This window comes from Diuraphis noxia, unplaced genomic scaffold (assembly GCF_037042655.1).
Source record: "Diuraphis noxia isolate RWA-SAM2 unplaced genomic scaffold, SU_Dnox_SAM2 contig0004, whole genome shotgun sequence".
NCBI classification, from domain to species: Eukaryota; Metazoa; Arthropoda; class Insecta; order Hemiptera; family Aphididae; genus Diuraphis; species Diuraphis noxia.
In genome coordinates this window covers 41,091,347-41,111,603 of record NW_028301714.1, presented here as the reverse complement: position 1 = coordinate 41,111,603, position 20,257 = coordinate 41,091,347, and the positions used below count along the sequence as shown (strand labels likewise).

The following is a 20,257-nucleotide window of genomic DNA, read 5'->3' as shown; positions in this document are numbered from 1 at the left end:
GATATAACGCGTAACGGCGCGTGAGGAAATAAAAGTTCGACCGGGAGTTTTCTGGTGTTTTGAAGAATAAATGCGTATGCCATTAGTCAACTCTGTAGTCTGTTGACTCTGTCATCATTTGTTTTATGCATTTGGGCTCACGCGTGGGATTGTGGGAATAATAATAAAAATAATACAACAAACGTTATTCTTTCCCTTCCACATGATACAACGAGAGATGCAATTCATCACAAATGTAATATTTTAATGCGAAAACCTCGGCGTAATACTTGTACATCGAATAATCAAATCTAACCGAAGCGATTAATGCAGTTAATTTAAAGAGGTGTCGTATTACAATCGTGCGTATGGAATATCTATAACCGAAAATGTCAACATCTTATTTTTCTCAATACGATTCGACTTTACTGACATTGTCGAAACTGCTGAGAATTATTGTATATTATACAGTTTCGCTTGAATTACAAGTGACAATGCTATTAACTGTAAATACACATATACAATACGAGCATTTTTCTTTTGTCCCCAATCACTGTTATATAACAATATTTGTACCTACTGTTTCTACTGTCGTAATTTAAAAATTGTTTGCAATTAACGGAGATCTGCATAATAATTTTTAGAACACATGTATATCTATTATTCCTCAGAAACGAATTGTTTTGTTTCTATCAGTCGGTCAGCATAATATTATTTGAATGTACCTACTCATAATTATACCATTGTTAACATACGGTGATGTTTTCGAAATACTATAGGATATAAGCACATTTATGATTTTAAGGATATTGCATGTGTTTATATGTAATGAATATTGTGATTTTATAAGCGCAAAACTAATCAGGTCCAACGCTTCAAAAAGCCAAGAACAATTATTTTGCAAAGCTCTTTCGGGCTACATTCATAAATTCACAAACTTTACGAAAATACATTTTTTGTTACCCATATTTCCACATTTTTATTTATTAAACAACCTATTTTTCTTCCTCGCATCCCATGCACAGGTCAAGTTTAACATTTTAATTATCTTGGAAATTCTGTGATGATGAAAATACGAACATTTTATCAAGAAAAAAAATGTAAAAATCACAGTCACAAACGATATTAATACGTTATACACACACATATACGTGGTGATAACCAATATTAGTTATTTGTTACACGATTCTAACTTATTATAAATGATTGATAAATCTCATATGCCAATAATTAATATTACTGAATACGAATTGTTTAGTTTTTTAAATTTTATAGAGTATGTAAAATATTTCGAATAATATTATTGTACTTCGTTAAGTAAACGTTTTTAGGTGCATCTTCGACCAATGGATTTTTCTTGATTGATATTTCGCTTCACATCGCTGACAAATGACAACTACCTTATATAGTTACTATATATTATAACCAGCTATAATAGCCATTAGAAATTATATTGTTATGAAATGCGTTCAATCCGAAACGCTACTTTTGTAAGCTATATACTATCTTTTGAAATTGCATATAAATTGTAGGATTTCAATATTATTATCTTCCATAAAAAGCGCCCATTACCAGCAGATTAAAGCCACAGTTATCCTCTTTGATTGTCCCACAACGGGGGGCAATTTGAATTTGTGCCCACACATGTGGACGCACACTCACATCTAGTATACATATTATATTTGTGAGTAGTTGGACCGTTAGGGCCGGACCTCATACACATGCAGAGCCTATTAATGTATATGAATGAAGTTCAATTGAATCGAAACACGTTTGCATTATACTTACTTTATAGTCTATAGAGATATTATAAGGGGATGAATATTCTCAATTGCGCCATAGAAACTGTAATAAATTGACAATAAACGATAGTATTTTTCTTTGGGAGACCGATTCTTAAATCGCTAGTGGCATGAAAAATTCTTATTTTGCAGTTTTATTATTGTGTTCACAATATAATATATAGTATGGGTATAAATAACCGTTATACAAAAATTATCAGAAACTAAATTCCTTTGTAAGAAATACTCCACAATGTATGAACCTTGATAAAAAAAACTATAGTAATATTATAATACATGTTTAACTAACTTGTTATAAAAACTCTATATATATAATAGTGTAATATTATACATACTATTTATGTGCTATATTATACATTATTGTTATAACTTATAACTTATAACCATATATGTTATACACAGCACGCCTCTTTCGAAAGTTATATGAAAATTCGATGTATCTACCCGATAAGATATTATTTTTTCCAAAACCTAAAGGTCCCTCTCTATTATGTTAAATTATATAAAAAATATATTTTACTTTATATTAAATAATATTTATAATATATATATTTATATAAAACTATGTTTAGTTGGATAGCCGTAGGTACTCGAGTACTCTCTTGAAGTGTTATTTTTTTTTGAGTCACGAACGCTATTGATTTCGTGGACGTTAAAAACAAAATCTTTACTATCATTCAATCATTGTCATTACAACAGTTAGTAGGTGGTAGTGGTGTAGGCGATGAATCGTATAGATTGTCATAATATTATTATGATATGATGAAATAAAATTAAAATATGCACATTAAATGTCTCGTCTAGGATGAAACCGTGCTGATTTAGAGGACTGAAATTATAAATAATGTGACACCGATAACGATAGTAAAGAAAAGGTCGAAGAACTAAATTTCTTACTTCTAATTTCTTTATAATTTTTGGATTATTGCATATAATATAAGTATTAAGTACATAAGTACTTATTGTATTTATATTGCACTTGTGTAAGAAATCTTATAGAAAAGGGCTAAATTAAGCAAGTAATGCAATTTATATTTAGTTAATCATCTATAATATTTTTCCATTTTAGGTGAATTTCACTACTTTACAGTAAGAAATATAATAAGCAGATTTAATATTATAATTGTAGAATAATACTAATATATTAAGCTACTCCTGGGCTATTTTTATACTTAAAAATTAATAGCATTGATATTCGATCGTGCTCATCATGCCATTTTGAAATCTCTTAAACATTTTATTGTTTTCCTACGTGTTGTACCTACATTGTACATTTCGCGTTCATGATGGTCGCGTTACGTTATGCGTAGCGTTTAATATCCAAACAGTCGCTAAAGTACTTATCTCTATATAGCATAAATATACGTACTATAATACTGCCACTATATTATTATCAGTCTTATTTTTTTACTTTAATTATATGCGTACACTATTGTTTCCGACACTAGCACGTTTTCGTTAATGAAGCCGGTTTTTTTTATCACCGTAAAAATCGTAGACGTGAAGGTACCTCCTACGCTATACAACGTGCATAGCGGATCGGAATTAATTAAATACCACTTTCCTTGCAATTCATGAGCAAGATAGGTATAATATTTATTACATTTTAATCATAGGCTATCGATTGTTTTACTTTTCAAAGGATTTTATTTCAATATTTCTAATATTATATATATATTTTTTATTGAACTTAAAAATATCAACGGCAAAGGTTATTAGTGTTTTGTTTAGTTCATAATAACTGATTTTTAGAACTAAAATTATACAAATTAATATGGCGTTAATATTTTGTGTGATTTCCACTGACATGAATATTATGATTATCGTTAGCTGAAGGTTTAAATTGTATTGTAGGTATAGGTCGGTTTTTCTTAGGAAATAACTAAGATATTTGTGATGTTTTCGATACCTAATGCTTCATTCATGTTGGTTGGAATGTTGAATTTTCTGAGTTCGTTGGAATATTGGTAGCAAATAGGGTAGATATCTGTTATTATATGTTTTAATGTTAGGGTAACTCCACAGACTGTGCATTCAGAGGGCTCCTTCTTTGGCCATAAGGAACAAGTGTAGCCTATTCGCAGACGATTGATTATAATTTTTTCTCTGTGAGATTCGAGCCCTGTCAATTTAAAATTGTGTTTTTTATTTCCCTGAGTTTGGTCAGTTGTATCGACCAGTGCATTTGCCATTTTATTTGAAATTTGTTTTTAATATGAGTTTTGATGTCATTATAAGTTACAATATTCAAAAGTTGTATATGGTTGTGTTTGGTTGTGCTGTTTCCTTTGCTGCTTGGTCCGCCATTTTGTTCACTTTTATATTTGTGTGACCCAGTACCCAAATGAAAGTGATATTTATTCCCCTAAGTTTTAATATTTTGGTTTTTTATTATATGATTTTCGCAATATCTTGTATTTTCTAAACTTCGTAGTATGTTCAATGAGCCAGTGAGTATAAGGTTGTTTATTAAGAGAACGTGATACCCGCATGGGTTGTATCCGTCTTACAAGTGCGTAACATTTCAAATACTGTTTAGCGCGGGATAGAACCACTCAGTCTGTAATCTTAGTAGAAACACCAAACGTTAACACAACATAGAAGATAATATTTTCTGTGACGTAGCGTTTTTATTTGTTTTATATATTTAATAAGAAAAAACTTGAAAATATCAGATTTTTAAAAGTATTACAACTTTTTTCTTATTAAATATATCAAACAAATAAAAACACTACGTCACAGAAAATATTATCTTCCATATTGTGTTAACGTTTGGTGTTTCTACTAAGAGTACAGACTGAATGGTTCTATCCCGCGTTAAACAGTAGTATTTGCAATGTTATGCACTTGTAAGACGAAGACGGGTGAATGTAAGTTCCTACACGATAAAATAAGGTACATGTGTAAGTTCCTACACTAAGTATATTATAAGTTATCAATATGATATTAGTTATAATGATACATCATATTTTAATACTGTCATACATTGATACCTAACCCTTTATTCTATATAATATATAATTCTTAATAATATTTAATAATTTACCTTATAAATATTATCAATATAATAATTTTAAAAATAATAATTGTAATAATATAATAATAATTCGTCAATTATTGAAAAAAATAAAAATAAAAATTATCCGTTCTATATAATATTTAATAATTTAAAAAATAATAATTGTAATAATATAATAATAATTCGTCATTTATTGAAAAAAATAAAAATATAAATTATTCATTCTATATAATATTTAATAATTTTAAAAATAATGATATAACTGTTATTAGATTGATAACTTATAATATTCCTAGTTTAGGAACTTACACGTGTACCTTTTTTTTCGTGTAGGAACTTACACATCACATATGTAGGAATTAACGTATGTAATTGTCTACCTGTTACTCTCGCGTAGGAATTTACGATTCCCCACGAAGACAACATATGGGGGTATCACATCCTCTTAAGTTTTTATCTTGTTTTTGGATGCATTTTGTTGTTTTGAGAATGGCTATTGCTTCGGCGGAAAATATGGAGCATTCATTTGGCAACCTGTATTTAATTGTTTATCAGTGTGTACAATATTGCAATGCCGACTCCATTTTCTATTTTTGAAGCATCTGTAAAGAACATTTTCCAATTTTAGTAGTTGTCTAGTAGGTACTTTTCTTAATGTTCATGGTATGTTATTATTGGGTTCGTATTTTATTTTTTATTTTGAGCAAGTTCCGTCAATTTGGTAGACCACGGTGAGAAGCTTAATATTATATATTATTATCATATGTATTAATACAAAAATTGTATAACTCATGTTTTGATTACTAGCTATAATACTATTTACTCTTATCTTATTTTAATTTGATAGAGGTACTGAAGTACTTAAATTTCATCTGATAATGATTATTTGGATGTTGTGATATAATATTTGTAAGTTGAAACCAGTTCTTAGAAATTAGAATATAAATATTATTGTATTTAGTTAAGTAGATACTGACTCCTACTCAAAAATATGTAGAATTTAAAAAACACTGATTATTCCGATTTTTCTCTCTTGTTTTTCGTTATCATCAGTATATATTCTGTGGAAGGCCACTCGGGATAAATAATTAACAGTCTTTAAGTAAAGTTAAAGAATATTAGTTTTTGCATCATGTCCAGAACATTAATCGCCATGGTTTGTGTGGTTTAACTTATTATACTTGTAATATGCATATAATTTTTAACAAAGTTAGGATTGCCGAATATTGTATAAAAATACTTTTATGCCATCATTTTGATAATATTATGTACAATATGCATTTTAAGATAATACTTTAAAACAACAGATTTAAAATTAAACTCAAAAACTTAATACACGGTTTTTATCCATAACTGCAGCCTAGTATAATTATTATTCATATTAATTGTTATTTGCAAAATTGTTTCATGTAATATCATTTGTTAATTGATATGTTTCCTTAAATTTATATAAGCTGTTTCATAACAATGTTTGTTTAAAGTTAAGTTTTAATAATTTTTGTACACAATACCATTGTCTATTGTATTGCAAATAGGTACTAATAAACTAATAATATACCAGCTTACAGTTAGGTACATAAATTCAAGGAACATTTTATGAATAATGAGTCCGCCCTTGAATTCTTTTAAATATAGAACTTGTTAATATATTCGCCAATCATCCTTAGTGTCGTTCTACTTAACTATTCATTAAGCGTTACATTTTTATAGAACGGTTGCATGTGACAGAACTTGCGCATACACATGTAATAGATTTCCCTATAGGAATTCATATGAAATGATTGTATATATTATTTTTTTTTTTCATTGATCTTAAGCCCGGCGACTAAGGCCATTAGCTGTTGTAGGGGTAAGGTTTTGGTATGGTAGGTTGTTTTTACGGTTGTTACGGTAGGTAGCAAACACGTGTATGTGTGGCAAGGTTTTTAACTACTATGAACCCGGGTGGTCACCCATCCGGGAGCTAATAGCTGTGGTCGTTACTTACTCCCAGTCGCATTCCGTGGTTGGTAGCAGCTAACACACGACGCCAAGCCACTCGTATATATTTTATTGGATATAGTGTAGCGAATTTAACTGTCAAGTACACACATCTTTCGCAAAACTTAAAACTGATGAACTATCGCGACGACGGTTACTGTTTTTCAATTGTAGTTGACCGAGTTTCCTATTGCTGCAGCAACGCGTACCTGCCTACACAACTGGCTTTCTTCCGGCTTTTCCCCTTGAGTTTCTTACGTTTGACAACAGAAAACCTACTTACATCAATTAGCACAAATATAAAGACAGTAAAATTTTTATCTTATTCTTGTACTTGTAAAAAGTTCAAACCCTATAGACTTACAACATTGCTTTTTCTTTGTGTTTCTTAAGTTTGTATACGTTATAATATTATACTATTATAATCGCCCATGCATAACGAGTAGGTACTGCATTCCATTGAGTAATTTATACAATACCACCAATACATATATATATATATATATTATATGCTATACCTAGGTATGTTTACATTCATCGTGTGTCTGTCGTAAAAACCAAGTGATTGATTATATAATTATTCTTGACGTGTTTTATTCTTAATTAAAGATATAGTTTTCTTAACACCAATACTAAACTAATATATTAGTGAGTATTAATATTAGTATTAATGAATATATTCATAAATAATTTATTGTGAATTTGGGTGTATACAATTAACTTAAAGTTTGTTCATTATATTCATTCGATGTACATAGATTAATATGCGTATATATACAGCTATATGTATACTGATATAATAGGTAACTATAATTGATTGTATCTATAATATTATATACAAACAAATTAAGTCAATTTTAAATTGTACCTTTTTATTTTTCATTAGAACAGTTGTTTTTTTGGTAAAATATATTATTTACAGTGTCTAACTAAATTTACCTGTAAATTAATACTACGTCAAATATATGTGATGTATATTTACATTTTATAGCTCATACACGATATCTATTCAGAAACACCCGACGATCTTCTAAATTCAACACTAGATTATGTGTTAATTATTCCGTGATGGTTTTCTAATTGAACCAGTTAGATTAATACTTTTTTTAGGATATAAGAAAAACTATACCTAGTGTTCACCTTGAACTCATAAACCTGAAAATTATCTCGGTATAAAAGATTCCATAAAATCAACAATGTAAGTGTGTACCTATGAGTGGATATTTTACATCTCTTGAATTATTGTAAAAAACATTATTATTAGGTACAACGTTCTGTTATATTTGCCCTTTTTTTATTACACGTAACCTTCATATGTTGAAATAAATGAATGCATATTAATTATCAGCTATTTTATAAATCTACCTAGTCTATACTAATATAGTATGTGAAAATACCTACCTACCTTTAAAATTTGTTGACAAAATAAGATAAAACCCTTTAAATGAGTTATTATTAGATAGGCTTAAGATAACTAGGTACCTATTATAAGTTAGACCAAATTATCAACAGTATACCCTTTTATATAAGCGTCCATTCACTTCAAATAATTATTTTTTCATTTTATTAATATAATGTATATATTATATATACATATATATATATATATATATATATATATATATAAATTGGTGTTCCATTATATTCAAATATATATAATATTTAATTCAGTATAATTAATTTTAATAATTTTGTTTCAGCCATTGTAATGCATTTTGTCTTTCTGGCGGCGTTTTTCTGGCTCAACACGATGTGTTTCAATATATGGTGGACGTTTAGGTGAGTTGAAAATGAATTTATTACTAACCATATTATTATTGTGTGTGTGTGCGTTTGTATTATATTTTTACGTTAAATGAGATAAGGAGTCGTTTCACGGTATAATCACTGTAATAGGACGGTAAAAAACAATTCAAAAGTTTAAATCGAAAAAGAAGATGATGAGTGTTGTTTTACCGACAAGAACGAGTACCACTAATTTCACCATCATTTCTGGGCGTGATAATTTATGTCATATATATACACGTATACAATAGTATCCTGAGGATATATTATGTGTGGACCTCGTATTTTACATTACCCGTCGTGTCTACCTGTATCGTTGTAGAAAAAAAGGATAAATAAAACGCACCTCGGTATATATATACATATATATTATTGTTGAATAGGCTTACATATCCCGAGACAATAAACAGTAATATCGAATTACGAAAGTGTATTTCAACTGTATATGTTATTCCCACGATCCACACGTATACCTACATCATATAGTTGTATATATATTATATTTACCACTATTCAATTTCCTCTCGCACCGTTTTGAGGTGTACTATCGAAATACTATTAAATTAATTCAATACTATCAAATCATCGATTTTTATATTATTATGTACTATTATCATCTAACGTGGTGATAATTGTTACAATTTAGGGTAAATTATCTTACATATTAGAGATATAGAAATTAATATGTAATTGCAGTGCCCATTCTTAAAACCACATGTTGCATTCTATGGAGGCTTACGTTTATAAAATTCATCATGTGCACCTGCATGTAAGTTGTAACCTAAAGATTGCTAGATCTAAAATATTAAAAATTAAAAAACAAGGCAAACCAGTGTTTACTAAATGGTGGTTAATCAAAAAAATAATTTTGCTCCAAATCATGAACGAATATCATTTTACATCGATTAAACCGCTTACGGTAATGCATAAATTACAAAACTATCCAGCATAATAACAACAATATTATCGTGATTTTATCATTAAACTCGCACACGTTTTGCAGGATACTTGAATAATTTGAAAGTTCAATTGAATATTTGTTATACATATATCTTTTATAATTTACACTTGTGAAATATTAACTTTGATTAATAAGACTATTATATTATAGTAGTATTATACAATCGCTGATCGCTGTCATTTCAAAAACTGGTTCGATTACCTGTTTTTTTTTGACCTGACAAATGTTATTAACTAATTATTATAATTATGATATATTTTCAATAATCTACCTTATGCAACATCTGAGCAAATGAATTAATTTTAAAATTAATTTTCCATTGATAAATATAAAACCTGTTTAAACATTAAATTATTTAACAAGTATTATTATTATTGGTTGGTTGTAAATATTGTATTTAATTAAATTTTATGATTTTTTTTCGCTTTTACATGAGCATACTTTCATTAAAATAATTTAACTTAAATTCTTATGAAATACAATTAATTATACCAATGTTTTTTTTAAATTACTACGAAATTTAATTTATTTTCTAATACATAAATCAGTACCTATATATAAGTTATCTAATAATAAACTATAATATAGATTATGTCTTTACATCTAATACATACCTTTCTATATCATAAAAAACTAAAAAATAAATAAGTATTTCAGTCAGTCAATTTTAAAAATCACATGTCTGCATAGTCGATTAGTATTTTACAATTAATTGAGAAATATTATATATATATATTTATATAGTTTATTGCACGAACCCTTTTTATATTTGATGATAAGATATAGGTATATTTATATTTTTGTTCTTTATTTATAAATAAATATTAATATTAATATTATTAATGTTTTAATATACTCTTCTGATTCATATTAAATTTTTAATTATTTTTTTTTTTAACGAGTTGTCACAAAAATACTTAAACAGTCCTATATCTATTACCCAAAATCATCAGACATGACATCTATATAAACATAAAATTATGAACGTTTTTTATATTAAAAAAAACTAAATTTAGTTTAAAATACAGCAGGGTGTTCTGCGAGGATTTATTCATTGCGATACCTTACAAAATAATGGTGATATCAAAATTTTAGTTTTGTTATAAGAACTACAATTATTTCATTTTTTAATTTATTTAAGTTTTGGTATAAAATTTGAAAAATATGTTTTTTTGTTTAATTATTTCCAAACAAACACTAAAGAGCCATTTTGTAGAGTTTACCTTTCTGAAAATATTGACGTTTCTAAATTTTATTTTTATTATGAATGTGATTTTTAATATTTTTTCTAGTTTGAAGAAATAAAATATGATCATAACTATACAGGCACACTAAAAGCGTCCAACCTGCCGTACGATCACGCGCGTGGCATGGTGTTTCATAACTTTGATAACACTACGGTGTTAAATAATTCGCAATTTTTCTCGAAACTAAAAAACGGAAAAACAGAAAATTAACGAAAATACAATTTTGAAATAGAAAAATAAACTTTACAAAAAATGGCCATTGTAAATTTTTTTAGAAATATTATTAAATAAAAAAATATATTTTTAATTTTTTTACCTAAACATTAAAATAAATTTAAATATTAAATAATTTTAGTTGTTATTTCTATGAGTCTTATTACAAAACCAGAATTTTGATATATTTTGGGAGATATCACAATGGGTAAATCCTCGCGGGACACCCTATGTATATACTGGTATAGAGCTATACTACAAGTTTTTTGACGTATATTTTTAAGTTGGCAGTCCATTTTTTTTTTAATACCCAAATATTGAAGTAGGAACAAAACACATACATAATACGAAAATGTGGTGTATATATTTTTACGGAAATACATCTGAAGTGTTTGAAATATAAATGCTTGTTGTATGAAATAATACGTCAAGCGCGTCGTTTTTTTTTTATAAAATAAGCGCAAGACAAACTATTATGGGTATCTATCATTTTCCTTGATGTGTAATTATTTAATGTGCTAATGGTGTTTTCCAGGGACTTGAGGCCCGCCAACTTGGATAAAGGCCAAGAGGCGTGTAGGCTTAGGTTGTACCAGTTGTACGCGTGGGGTGTGCCCTTGGTGATCGCTACGCTAGCCGCTGTATTGGACCGTATTCCCCCAGATCAATATATGTCACTGATCAGACCTAAATTTGGTGAACATCGCTGCTGGTTCTATGGTAAGTAACTGCATTTAAATTGCCAGAGGTATTCAGCATTAAAATTTAAATATTACAATTAGTAACCTTTATTATAATAAAAACCTTTACGGCTATATTCCTTCAATATTGTATCGAGTCCATTAATTTTAGTCCGTTTTTTTAAATTTCTGTGGAGTAAATTAAGCCCAGTAAAAATATTATTTTTATGATAGTTATTTAGCATTACTCAGAGGAAACCACGATGAGGCGGCTATCCACTGTCCTTCAAAAATGTTTTTTGGTTTACTTGGTTAGTTAATAAAATAGAAATTTTTTTCCCAATATAAGGTATTATTATATTTTTTTGTTACGTTAAAAATGTTTATAATAAAAAATACAGTTATAAGTTATCTGCAAAATAATGATACATCATCTTCACATATTCAGTCCTTGTAATAGTTTTTTCATTGTATTGTTGAATAATTTTTCCATTTTTTCAATTTTTTTTTTTTTTTTTTTTTAAATTTATAAGGTTTCAGATCGTAACTTAAATATTTTATCCATAACATTGTAAATATGAGGATGAAGTGTATAAAAGCTTTTATTAAAATAACTGGAAAGATTCGTCCGTGATAATGTTGCTGAAGCTGATGCCCAAATATTCGGAGAAAAATCAGCAAATAAAATATAGCAAGAAAATTGTCTAAGTCGATCATCTTCAGGCATCATAGGCATTAATTCATAGCTATATCATCACAAACATTTTACTATGGTCGCAATTTACTATATACCTATTTTAGAAATCGAAAAATCCCGGACGCAATTTACTATAGTATTTTTACTACCTGCTTAATGTGGGTGCAATTTACAAGCGCTCGTGACAATTATATTAACAGGTTATACATGCCTACTAAAATAAAGAAATACATAAAATATTAAACGATCAATAGCTTTTTTTAAATAAAACATCATGACACGCTGATATAATTAAATTTGTTCAAATTAATTACAACAATTATCATAATTAATACATTTTTTTGACATGGTTTAATCACAAGATATTCAAATACCTTGTATAGAATCATTTATTTGCATGATGATTGACTGCTTAGAAAAATATAAAATAACCTCTGTCCATTTTTGGACAAAGTAAATGTAGGAAATATTGTTAATTTCGTATTTATGTACTTTCAGGTGACGCAGAGGTTCTGTCGTATTTTTATGGACCTATTGGTATTTTGTTGATGATGAATCTAACATTGTTCGCGGCCACGGCTAGGGAGCTGACGTGTGGCTTATGGAGAACCGAAGTAGTGAAATCTACTAGCGAAAGGTACAAATGAATGTATACAACTTAAAACATTAATTTTGCCGGATTGCCCTACTTTTTCGATCCCACATACATATAATTATCCTTGCTGATAATTGATTTTATAACGGTGGTTAAGGAATGGTAGTTATAGCGCTAATATAATATAATTGTTAAAACCTTAATGTAAAGACATTTTGTAGAAATTAACTCATTACCTAACGGATCTATATAGTGCTTATTTAAGAATTACTAATTGTATAATAATAATAATTATATTGTCGTATAAAAATTATATAGGTACCTACTTTTGTTCAACGGAAACGTAAAAAATAAACAGTAATTCTTATAGACCACAAACGCGAATTCAAAACTTATTTGTTTGTATTCGATTTTCAAAAACAGAGGTCAAATAAATGAGAAGGCATGAAATAACTTGAATGTTATAATTCCAAGGTCGGTTGTTAGTTGTAATATAGTGAAATGTCGATTAAAGTATTTAAACTATCTACTTATATTATTATATGTTTTGGCTATAATATATAAATAATTGGAATGCGATTTCATACAGGTAATTTGATAAATGTTTGTAGCTTTGTTGCATAACATTATATTTATGACGAGCGTTTAAATTTATTGACAGTATTTTTTTACAAACCAAATTATTATAATTTTGTATCTTTATGCTGCAACGGTTGTGTAATGAACTAATGGCTAATGCGTACCTAATGTGTATCGAAAAGTCCTTACTATGATGCATATGCAAGGATGGAGGGATCAATACTATATAATATATATTTGCTAACAGCCCATATACGTTAATAGTATATTCGTATGGAGTTAATGTAAAAATTCATTAAAAGACCCCCGCAGTGTGCAGTGCTGAGTGCTTAATGTACATTGATGTTCACCGATGATGACGTTTATACTTACTTTGATTGATTGAAATCCTATATCAATATGTACCTACTACCTTTACCTGTATTACATAAATGATTTACTTTGGAATTCGATAACTGTAAAAGGAAAAAAAAATAACCATTTTGTATGGTGTGGCATCACTACGATGGTAAAATTGTTTTAGGTTCTGTTGTCGGAGTGTTGTGTAAAATAATATAGAGAAATCGACTGAGTTTGCTAAAGATGAAAAGATATTGAATGACGAGATTGGTTTGACATGATTAAGCGACGTCACGGATGGCGGTGACTGCGACTATATAGTGTAGGGAAAACAAGAATAAAAATCGATTAAGAAATTTCTTAGGTATAGATGGAAAAAAATACACAGCGTCGTGTATATGAATGGAAAATTTAAACTGATATCTATATAGATTATATTTGACGTTTTTGAATGCATATAGGCATATGTATATAAGCAGATAGAAGAACAAAAAATTATTTTATCTATTTATTAGCGTTATTGAAACATACAATACTTAAATGGCAGACGAATAAAAAGTGTATAATTAATTAAATAAAGAATGGATGTAGTCTAGTGTGTATACGCAATACGCTTGCAGTATTAGATTATAATCTATATAGTAAAAGCGGCACGAAGAGAGATCCTATGATATTATGTCGAGTTCAGCCAAGTGTTACAGTTCAGCGTAAAGGGCAGCTACAGATACAACGATATAATATCAAACTTTCGAAACTACTCGTGAGTTGGAGTCTATAGGCGTTATTATTAAAGATTTCTGAAAGTCATTGAAAACATTCAATTTGGTTAAACTTGAAGCTTTAATCATATACGTTTTAATTAATGTAGATACTATTTCAGTATAGAATATTTTACATTTAGCTCAGAAAACAATCAAAGTGATAATAATTATTGTGACACTAATATTAATTTAAAACAATAAATATTTAGGTTAAATCGTTTTTGTTTTATTTGCCTATTTAATTTAACCGACGATTACTAGTAAAATTAACGACTTATGAGTATACTGAGCATTTTAAATTTTTATTGAGATACAATCCTATAACTATATAAACGAATATGATGTATAATACGTCTGCGTGAACTGCTATTAACTGCAACGCTTTATTACGCTTTGCAGCGTTCTCTCGTCTAGAGCTCGATTTTATATTTTGCACACAACATAAAATGTAAATATAGAATATAATAAAAGCATAATAAGCCATAAGGAATCTTCATTTGTGCATTTTTTATCATACATCCAATCATTATTCGGACTGTAAACTTCCTTCCACGTGGAAGTCCGATGAACCCCATTATAATGAATACGATTTATATGCCATAGACTCGCGATTTTTTTGTGCTCGATTAATAATAAAATATAAATACAATAATATCGTTCACATGGCTAAAAATGCATCTTAAAAACACTCCAATGTGTTCATGTATGATACTGATTTTTTTTGCAGTCGCGCATACAATTTACAAATAACATAATTTATTAATTTATAACATATAATGCACTTGAATCTGGATTTTTGTTTTTTTTTCCATTACTATATAGTACTATTATTTGTACGTCGTTTAAATGTGTATTATACTTACACTCATCAGATTTAGTTCGGGTGTCATTTCTTCAGAGTAAATTATTTTAACGCATATTATGTAGAAGTTATTATATAAGCATAGTTGACGCGGGAAAAGGAAGTGATGTAGCCGTCGACGGATCTACATATTTAGCAGCCTATTATAAATGTATACGATGTACATATTAATATAATAATATATATTATTATAAATTCAACTGCATTGCACACACTAATAAATTATTAAAATTGCATTAATTTGCACGCTTCAACTGACATTTACAAACGTTCCTTCTGAAAAACTCGATTATTTGTGTGTATGCAAAAATAAAATTGTAATTGTCATCTCTTTGACCGCCCAAAATTGTGTCTATAGTGCATATATATTTATATTAATGCGTCAAAAATAGTGATAATAATAAGTGTGTGTTGACATTGAATGCAGAAGAAATTGGTTTTCTTTTCCTGGGAAATTTAAAAAACTTTAGATTTTATGCCTATATAGGCACATATGCCATATATTATTTATAGTAAACTTGAACGATATAGGTAAATAAATATAGGCACGCATCATAATACAATGATCTATATTAGGAATAGAAAATCCTTGGTCCGGGATAAATTAAAATACTTATTAAACTATATTTTAATATCTAAGACCATAATTATTTCATTATATATATATTACTAAGTGTCGACATTGGGTGGCTTCTTATTCAACACCTCACATCCTATATTATTCGCTCACCACATAAACTTACTGTCCATAGCTGAATAGATTGTTTATTTCCAATAAAAAATTAAAATAAAATAAAAATAATTTTGTAGCGTGCAAGAAAAAATCAGGTAACTTTTGGTACCTATGTAAATATGTAATGTTAGAAGAATATGCCATCCCTGATCTGTATCAAATAATAATAATGATAACGTAGCTACCTAAATTATAATATATTATATAGATTCAATTAAAGTCAAAATTCTCAAAGGTGTTATATCCCCAACCAAAATTAAAATATAATAAATAATTATGTTGACTAATTAATGAATATTATATAATGTTAAGATAATATTATCATATTGACGCATAAAATTATTTATTTCGTTTCTATATATTATACATCGATTTACATGTTAAAACGATAAAAAAAGAAGTATCTGTTATATTTTACAAGCGATTCTTCTCACGATTGTCAAACTATAATAATCCATTAATCAGTAACATAAATACTTTAACGTTCCAATGGCCAATAATAATCCTCTCCGTCGTCTGACTAGGAGATGGTTCTGAGATCTATTGCATTAAACTCACTTAAATTCATCTCTCTTATTAGTAATAGTTGTTACCTTATATCTTCCCAATTTCCCATGATCACCTCTCAAGCAAAGAGTCACTATCATAGTGGGTGACTTCTTAAACACACATACCATGATTTTTTTAAAAATATTTTCTCACATATACTTATTATTATGCAATTGTGCTAATATAGATTGTATGTTTATTATAAAAATAAAATATTTATATTTATATGATATTTCCTACACAGATTGCGTTATCATATTTTTGAAAGGAGAACAAATTGACTGATAAAATGTTTATTTTGTTGTTGCAGAGCCACACTGGGTCGCGTGTGCCTGAAACTCGTGATCGTCATGGGCATCACGTGGGTGGTAGACGTGCTGTCGTGGGTGATCGGCGGGCCGGACTACGTGTGGTACCTGACGGACCTGATGAACGCGCTGCAAGGGGTGCTCATATTCATAGTGGTCGGCTGTCAGCCACAGGTGTGGATGGCCGTCCGACGCATGTGGTGCCTGCGCACGGACAACCCATCGGACGGCGGCAACGCCCGTTCGTCCACGTCCAACGCGATGCCGTCCACTGTCAACGAGTCGACGCTGTCCAAACCGGTGGAGACGCTGTGTTGATGTCGATCGCCCCGCACCACACCTCACCGCACACGCACGCACGCACGCACGTAGAGCACACGCACGCATCGCAAGCACACGTACACGCGAGCAAGCAAACAAGCACAGGAAAATAGTCAAATAATATCATCGTCGTCGTAACCGCTGACCACTGACCACTGCTCCAGACTTCCGTCGTATAATGTATTATATACGATTATCGAAGTCTGTGTAACCACTGACGGACTCGTTGACCGAATGTCGACGTACGATGTGCTAATCGTTACAACTATCTTAAAATCTTGCCCGCTAACGGAATGTTTAGACTGACAAATCTTGTTTTATAATTATTAATTTTTTTTTTTCTTTAACCAGTATTAATAAATAAGTATATCGTATTTGTAATGATGTATAATAATCGAATTAGGAGGAATTTTTCATTTTATTATTAATTATCAATCATTTTCTCATTATTATTTATTATTATTCTTTCGCCTTGCTGTTGGTACATTTTCCTCATCGACAAACACCTGCAAAGGATGAACAATATTTTTTGTACATTCGCCTCAGACCATTCTCTTCGACCGAATTATCTTATTGACTAAATTATAAACTTCTACCCGTAGTATTCATAATGCCAGTCTTTCTAATAATAATTATTATTATTCGCTTAATTAGCAGTACAATTTAAATATTATATTTATATAAGTCATAACTCATAATACAAATGTTTAACGTGTAAGTCGATTAAACTTGTCCATTTATGGCCAGATCAATCACCATTTTAATATTACACGGTGTACGATATATTTTTAATAATGGAATCTCTATCGACAAATTGTATATATTTTTTTCATTTTCGATTAAATATCGATGATAAAACTATTAATTGTGGCCAATTTTTTGGTATTTACAATATACTCAATACTATAGTAAACTTTCAATCGCAAATAATGTATTTTATCCATATGAAAATATTCATAGGTACCTTCCTATTTTCAAATAAATAACTAAATCGCCCGCATTTAAAATATATTATCACGTATAGACGATATATCTTATATTATTATATTATGATATTTTACGTAGATTATATTTGGTAATAACTACATATGTTTTTTTTTTTTGCTATTTAGTGATTTTCATTTTGAACCGTAAATTATATGTATTGCAGCTATTCTTTTGTTTTTACTTAATATTTTCCCATCGAAAACAATTATCTTAGATTTTATCTCGTTAAAAAAATCGTGTACAGGCAATAATTTATAATGCTTTTTGTTTGTGATAACTATACACGTTATCGGCATAAAACAACAAGTGCTGATTGTGAAAAATTGTATTTTATTTGTGTTTGTATTATTACTATTATATATTTTGTTTTCCTTGTGGTTAACATATTTTTATATTAAGTTCCTGTAAGCCTATCTAATTTATTAATAATTTTTAACAATGATCTATTTATATTATAATGTAATTTTTTTTTAATATTAATATTATTACTACTTTTTTTTTACCCAATAAGCCTGATACCGCGTTATTTTTGTGAAGATCTTTATAGAACTATGCGTCAGTTGTAAGTTTGTTTTTAAAATTATTTTGTAGCATTTTTTTTTTTCGTAATTTATAAGAAGTTATATTGTGTAAGTCATCGGATCAAGACTGTGTAGATATGATGTACCTACCTATTTAAAAGAAAAGCAAATTTGACGGAGTTGTTAAATATATTGTATTTGTAAATATTTTAATATTTTGTGTTTTTTTTTTCATACTTTTATGTCATCAGTATAAAATTGTTCTGCATCTAAGTCGATGTATCATGTATTGAATATTGATGTGTGATAAGGTTCCAATTTTTTCTGTAAACCGTAAATGCCGCCAAAAGTGAGTGATGTATCATCTGTGGACAAAGACATATTTTTAGACGTCCATCACCAAAAAAAAAATTAATTATTAAACTTTTGATATGCCCAAAGTGACTTACATTGTCTTGCTGGTATTAAATACACATTATAGCAGTAAACAGGAATGTTGGTTCACAAATTTAGAGGTATAGGGTCAGGTGGTACCCCCTCCCCCCTAAAAAATTTAAGAGGGCAATTGCCATTTTGGGACCTATATGTTCGCCACCCCACTGGATAGAAGTAGTTTATAATAAATATATTTATATATATATATATGTTATGTATTCTATCAGAGAAACATTAATACAGAAAACTCCAGTCATCAACTGGCGGACCGCAAACATTTTTTTTAGGGGCCTTTATCTGCGGAGAAATTTTTATGTTTTTAAAGATAGAGATAAAAATAGTAGAGTGGGCTGTAAATTTGTTTAATGCACCACGGACTCTAAATATGAAATTTTATTTTGCTATTTTTTGCATATTTGAAGAATTTTAGAATCTTAGTGCTACTTTTAAAGTTTTGGTGCCATATTTTGCTAATATTCTTAATTCAACGCTTTATTTTACATTTTTCATAAATCTCGTGACAAATGGTAATCATTAATGCGAATCAATAAGAATTGAAATTTTATTCTTATTTACTCAGATAATTTTGAATAGTTGCGTACAAACGATGTCATAATTCAAGGTATCAATAGTTAATCAGTACATACAAATTTTTTTAAACTGCATACGGAGATTTTAGTTTTATTTTTATAAATATATGATTTAATAAAGATATATGATAAATTGAATAAAATTTTGATTTGTATTTATTTTTATTTGTTGCTATTTTTGATTTTTTTAGGGAATATTTGTAGAGCATATTTTAGAATTTTTGATGCTATAAAATCCGAACCTTGATAATAAACATAATATACAAATTCGACATCTAATATAACTGAAAGAAACAAAAAAAAAGCTAAAATAA

General features: G+C 28.6%; 1 protein-coding gene across 1 annotated transcript in view; it reads left to right on the top strand.

Moving 5' to 3' along the window:
* Positions 1 to 19,131, top strand: part of mthl1 (adhesion G-protein coupled receptor methuselah-like 1) — a 39,422-nt gene extending 20,291 nt beyond the window's left edge. Inside the window, exons 2-5 of the mRNA XM_089225939.1 lie at positions 8,481 to 8,559; positions 11,522 to 11,706; positions 12,862 to 13,000; positions 17,092 to 19,131. Coding sequence (XP_089082065.1) covers positions 8,481 to 8,559; positions 11,522 to 11,706; positions 12,862 to 13,000; positions 17,092 to 17,407 — 719 coding nt within the window. The 3' untranslated portion in view covers positions 17,408 to 19,131. The remainder of the gene's footprint in view (positions 1 to 8,480; positions 8,560 to 11,521; positions 11,707 to 12,861; positions 13,001 to 17,091) is intronic.
* The last annotated feature ends 1,126 nt before the right edge of the window (positions 19,132 to 20,257 follow it).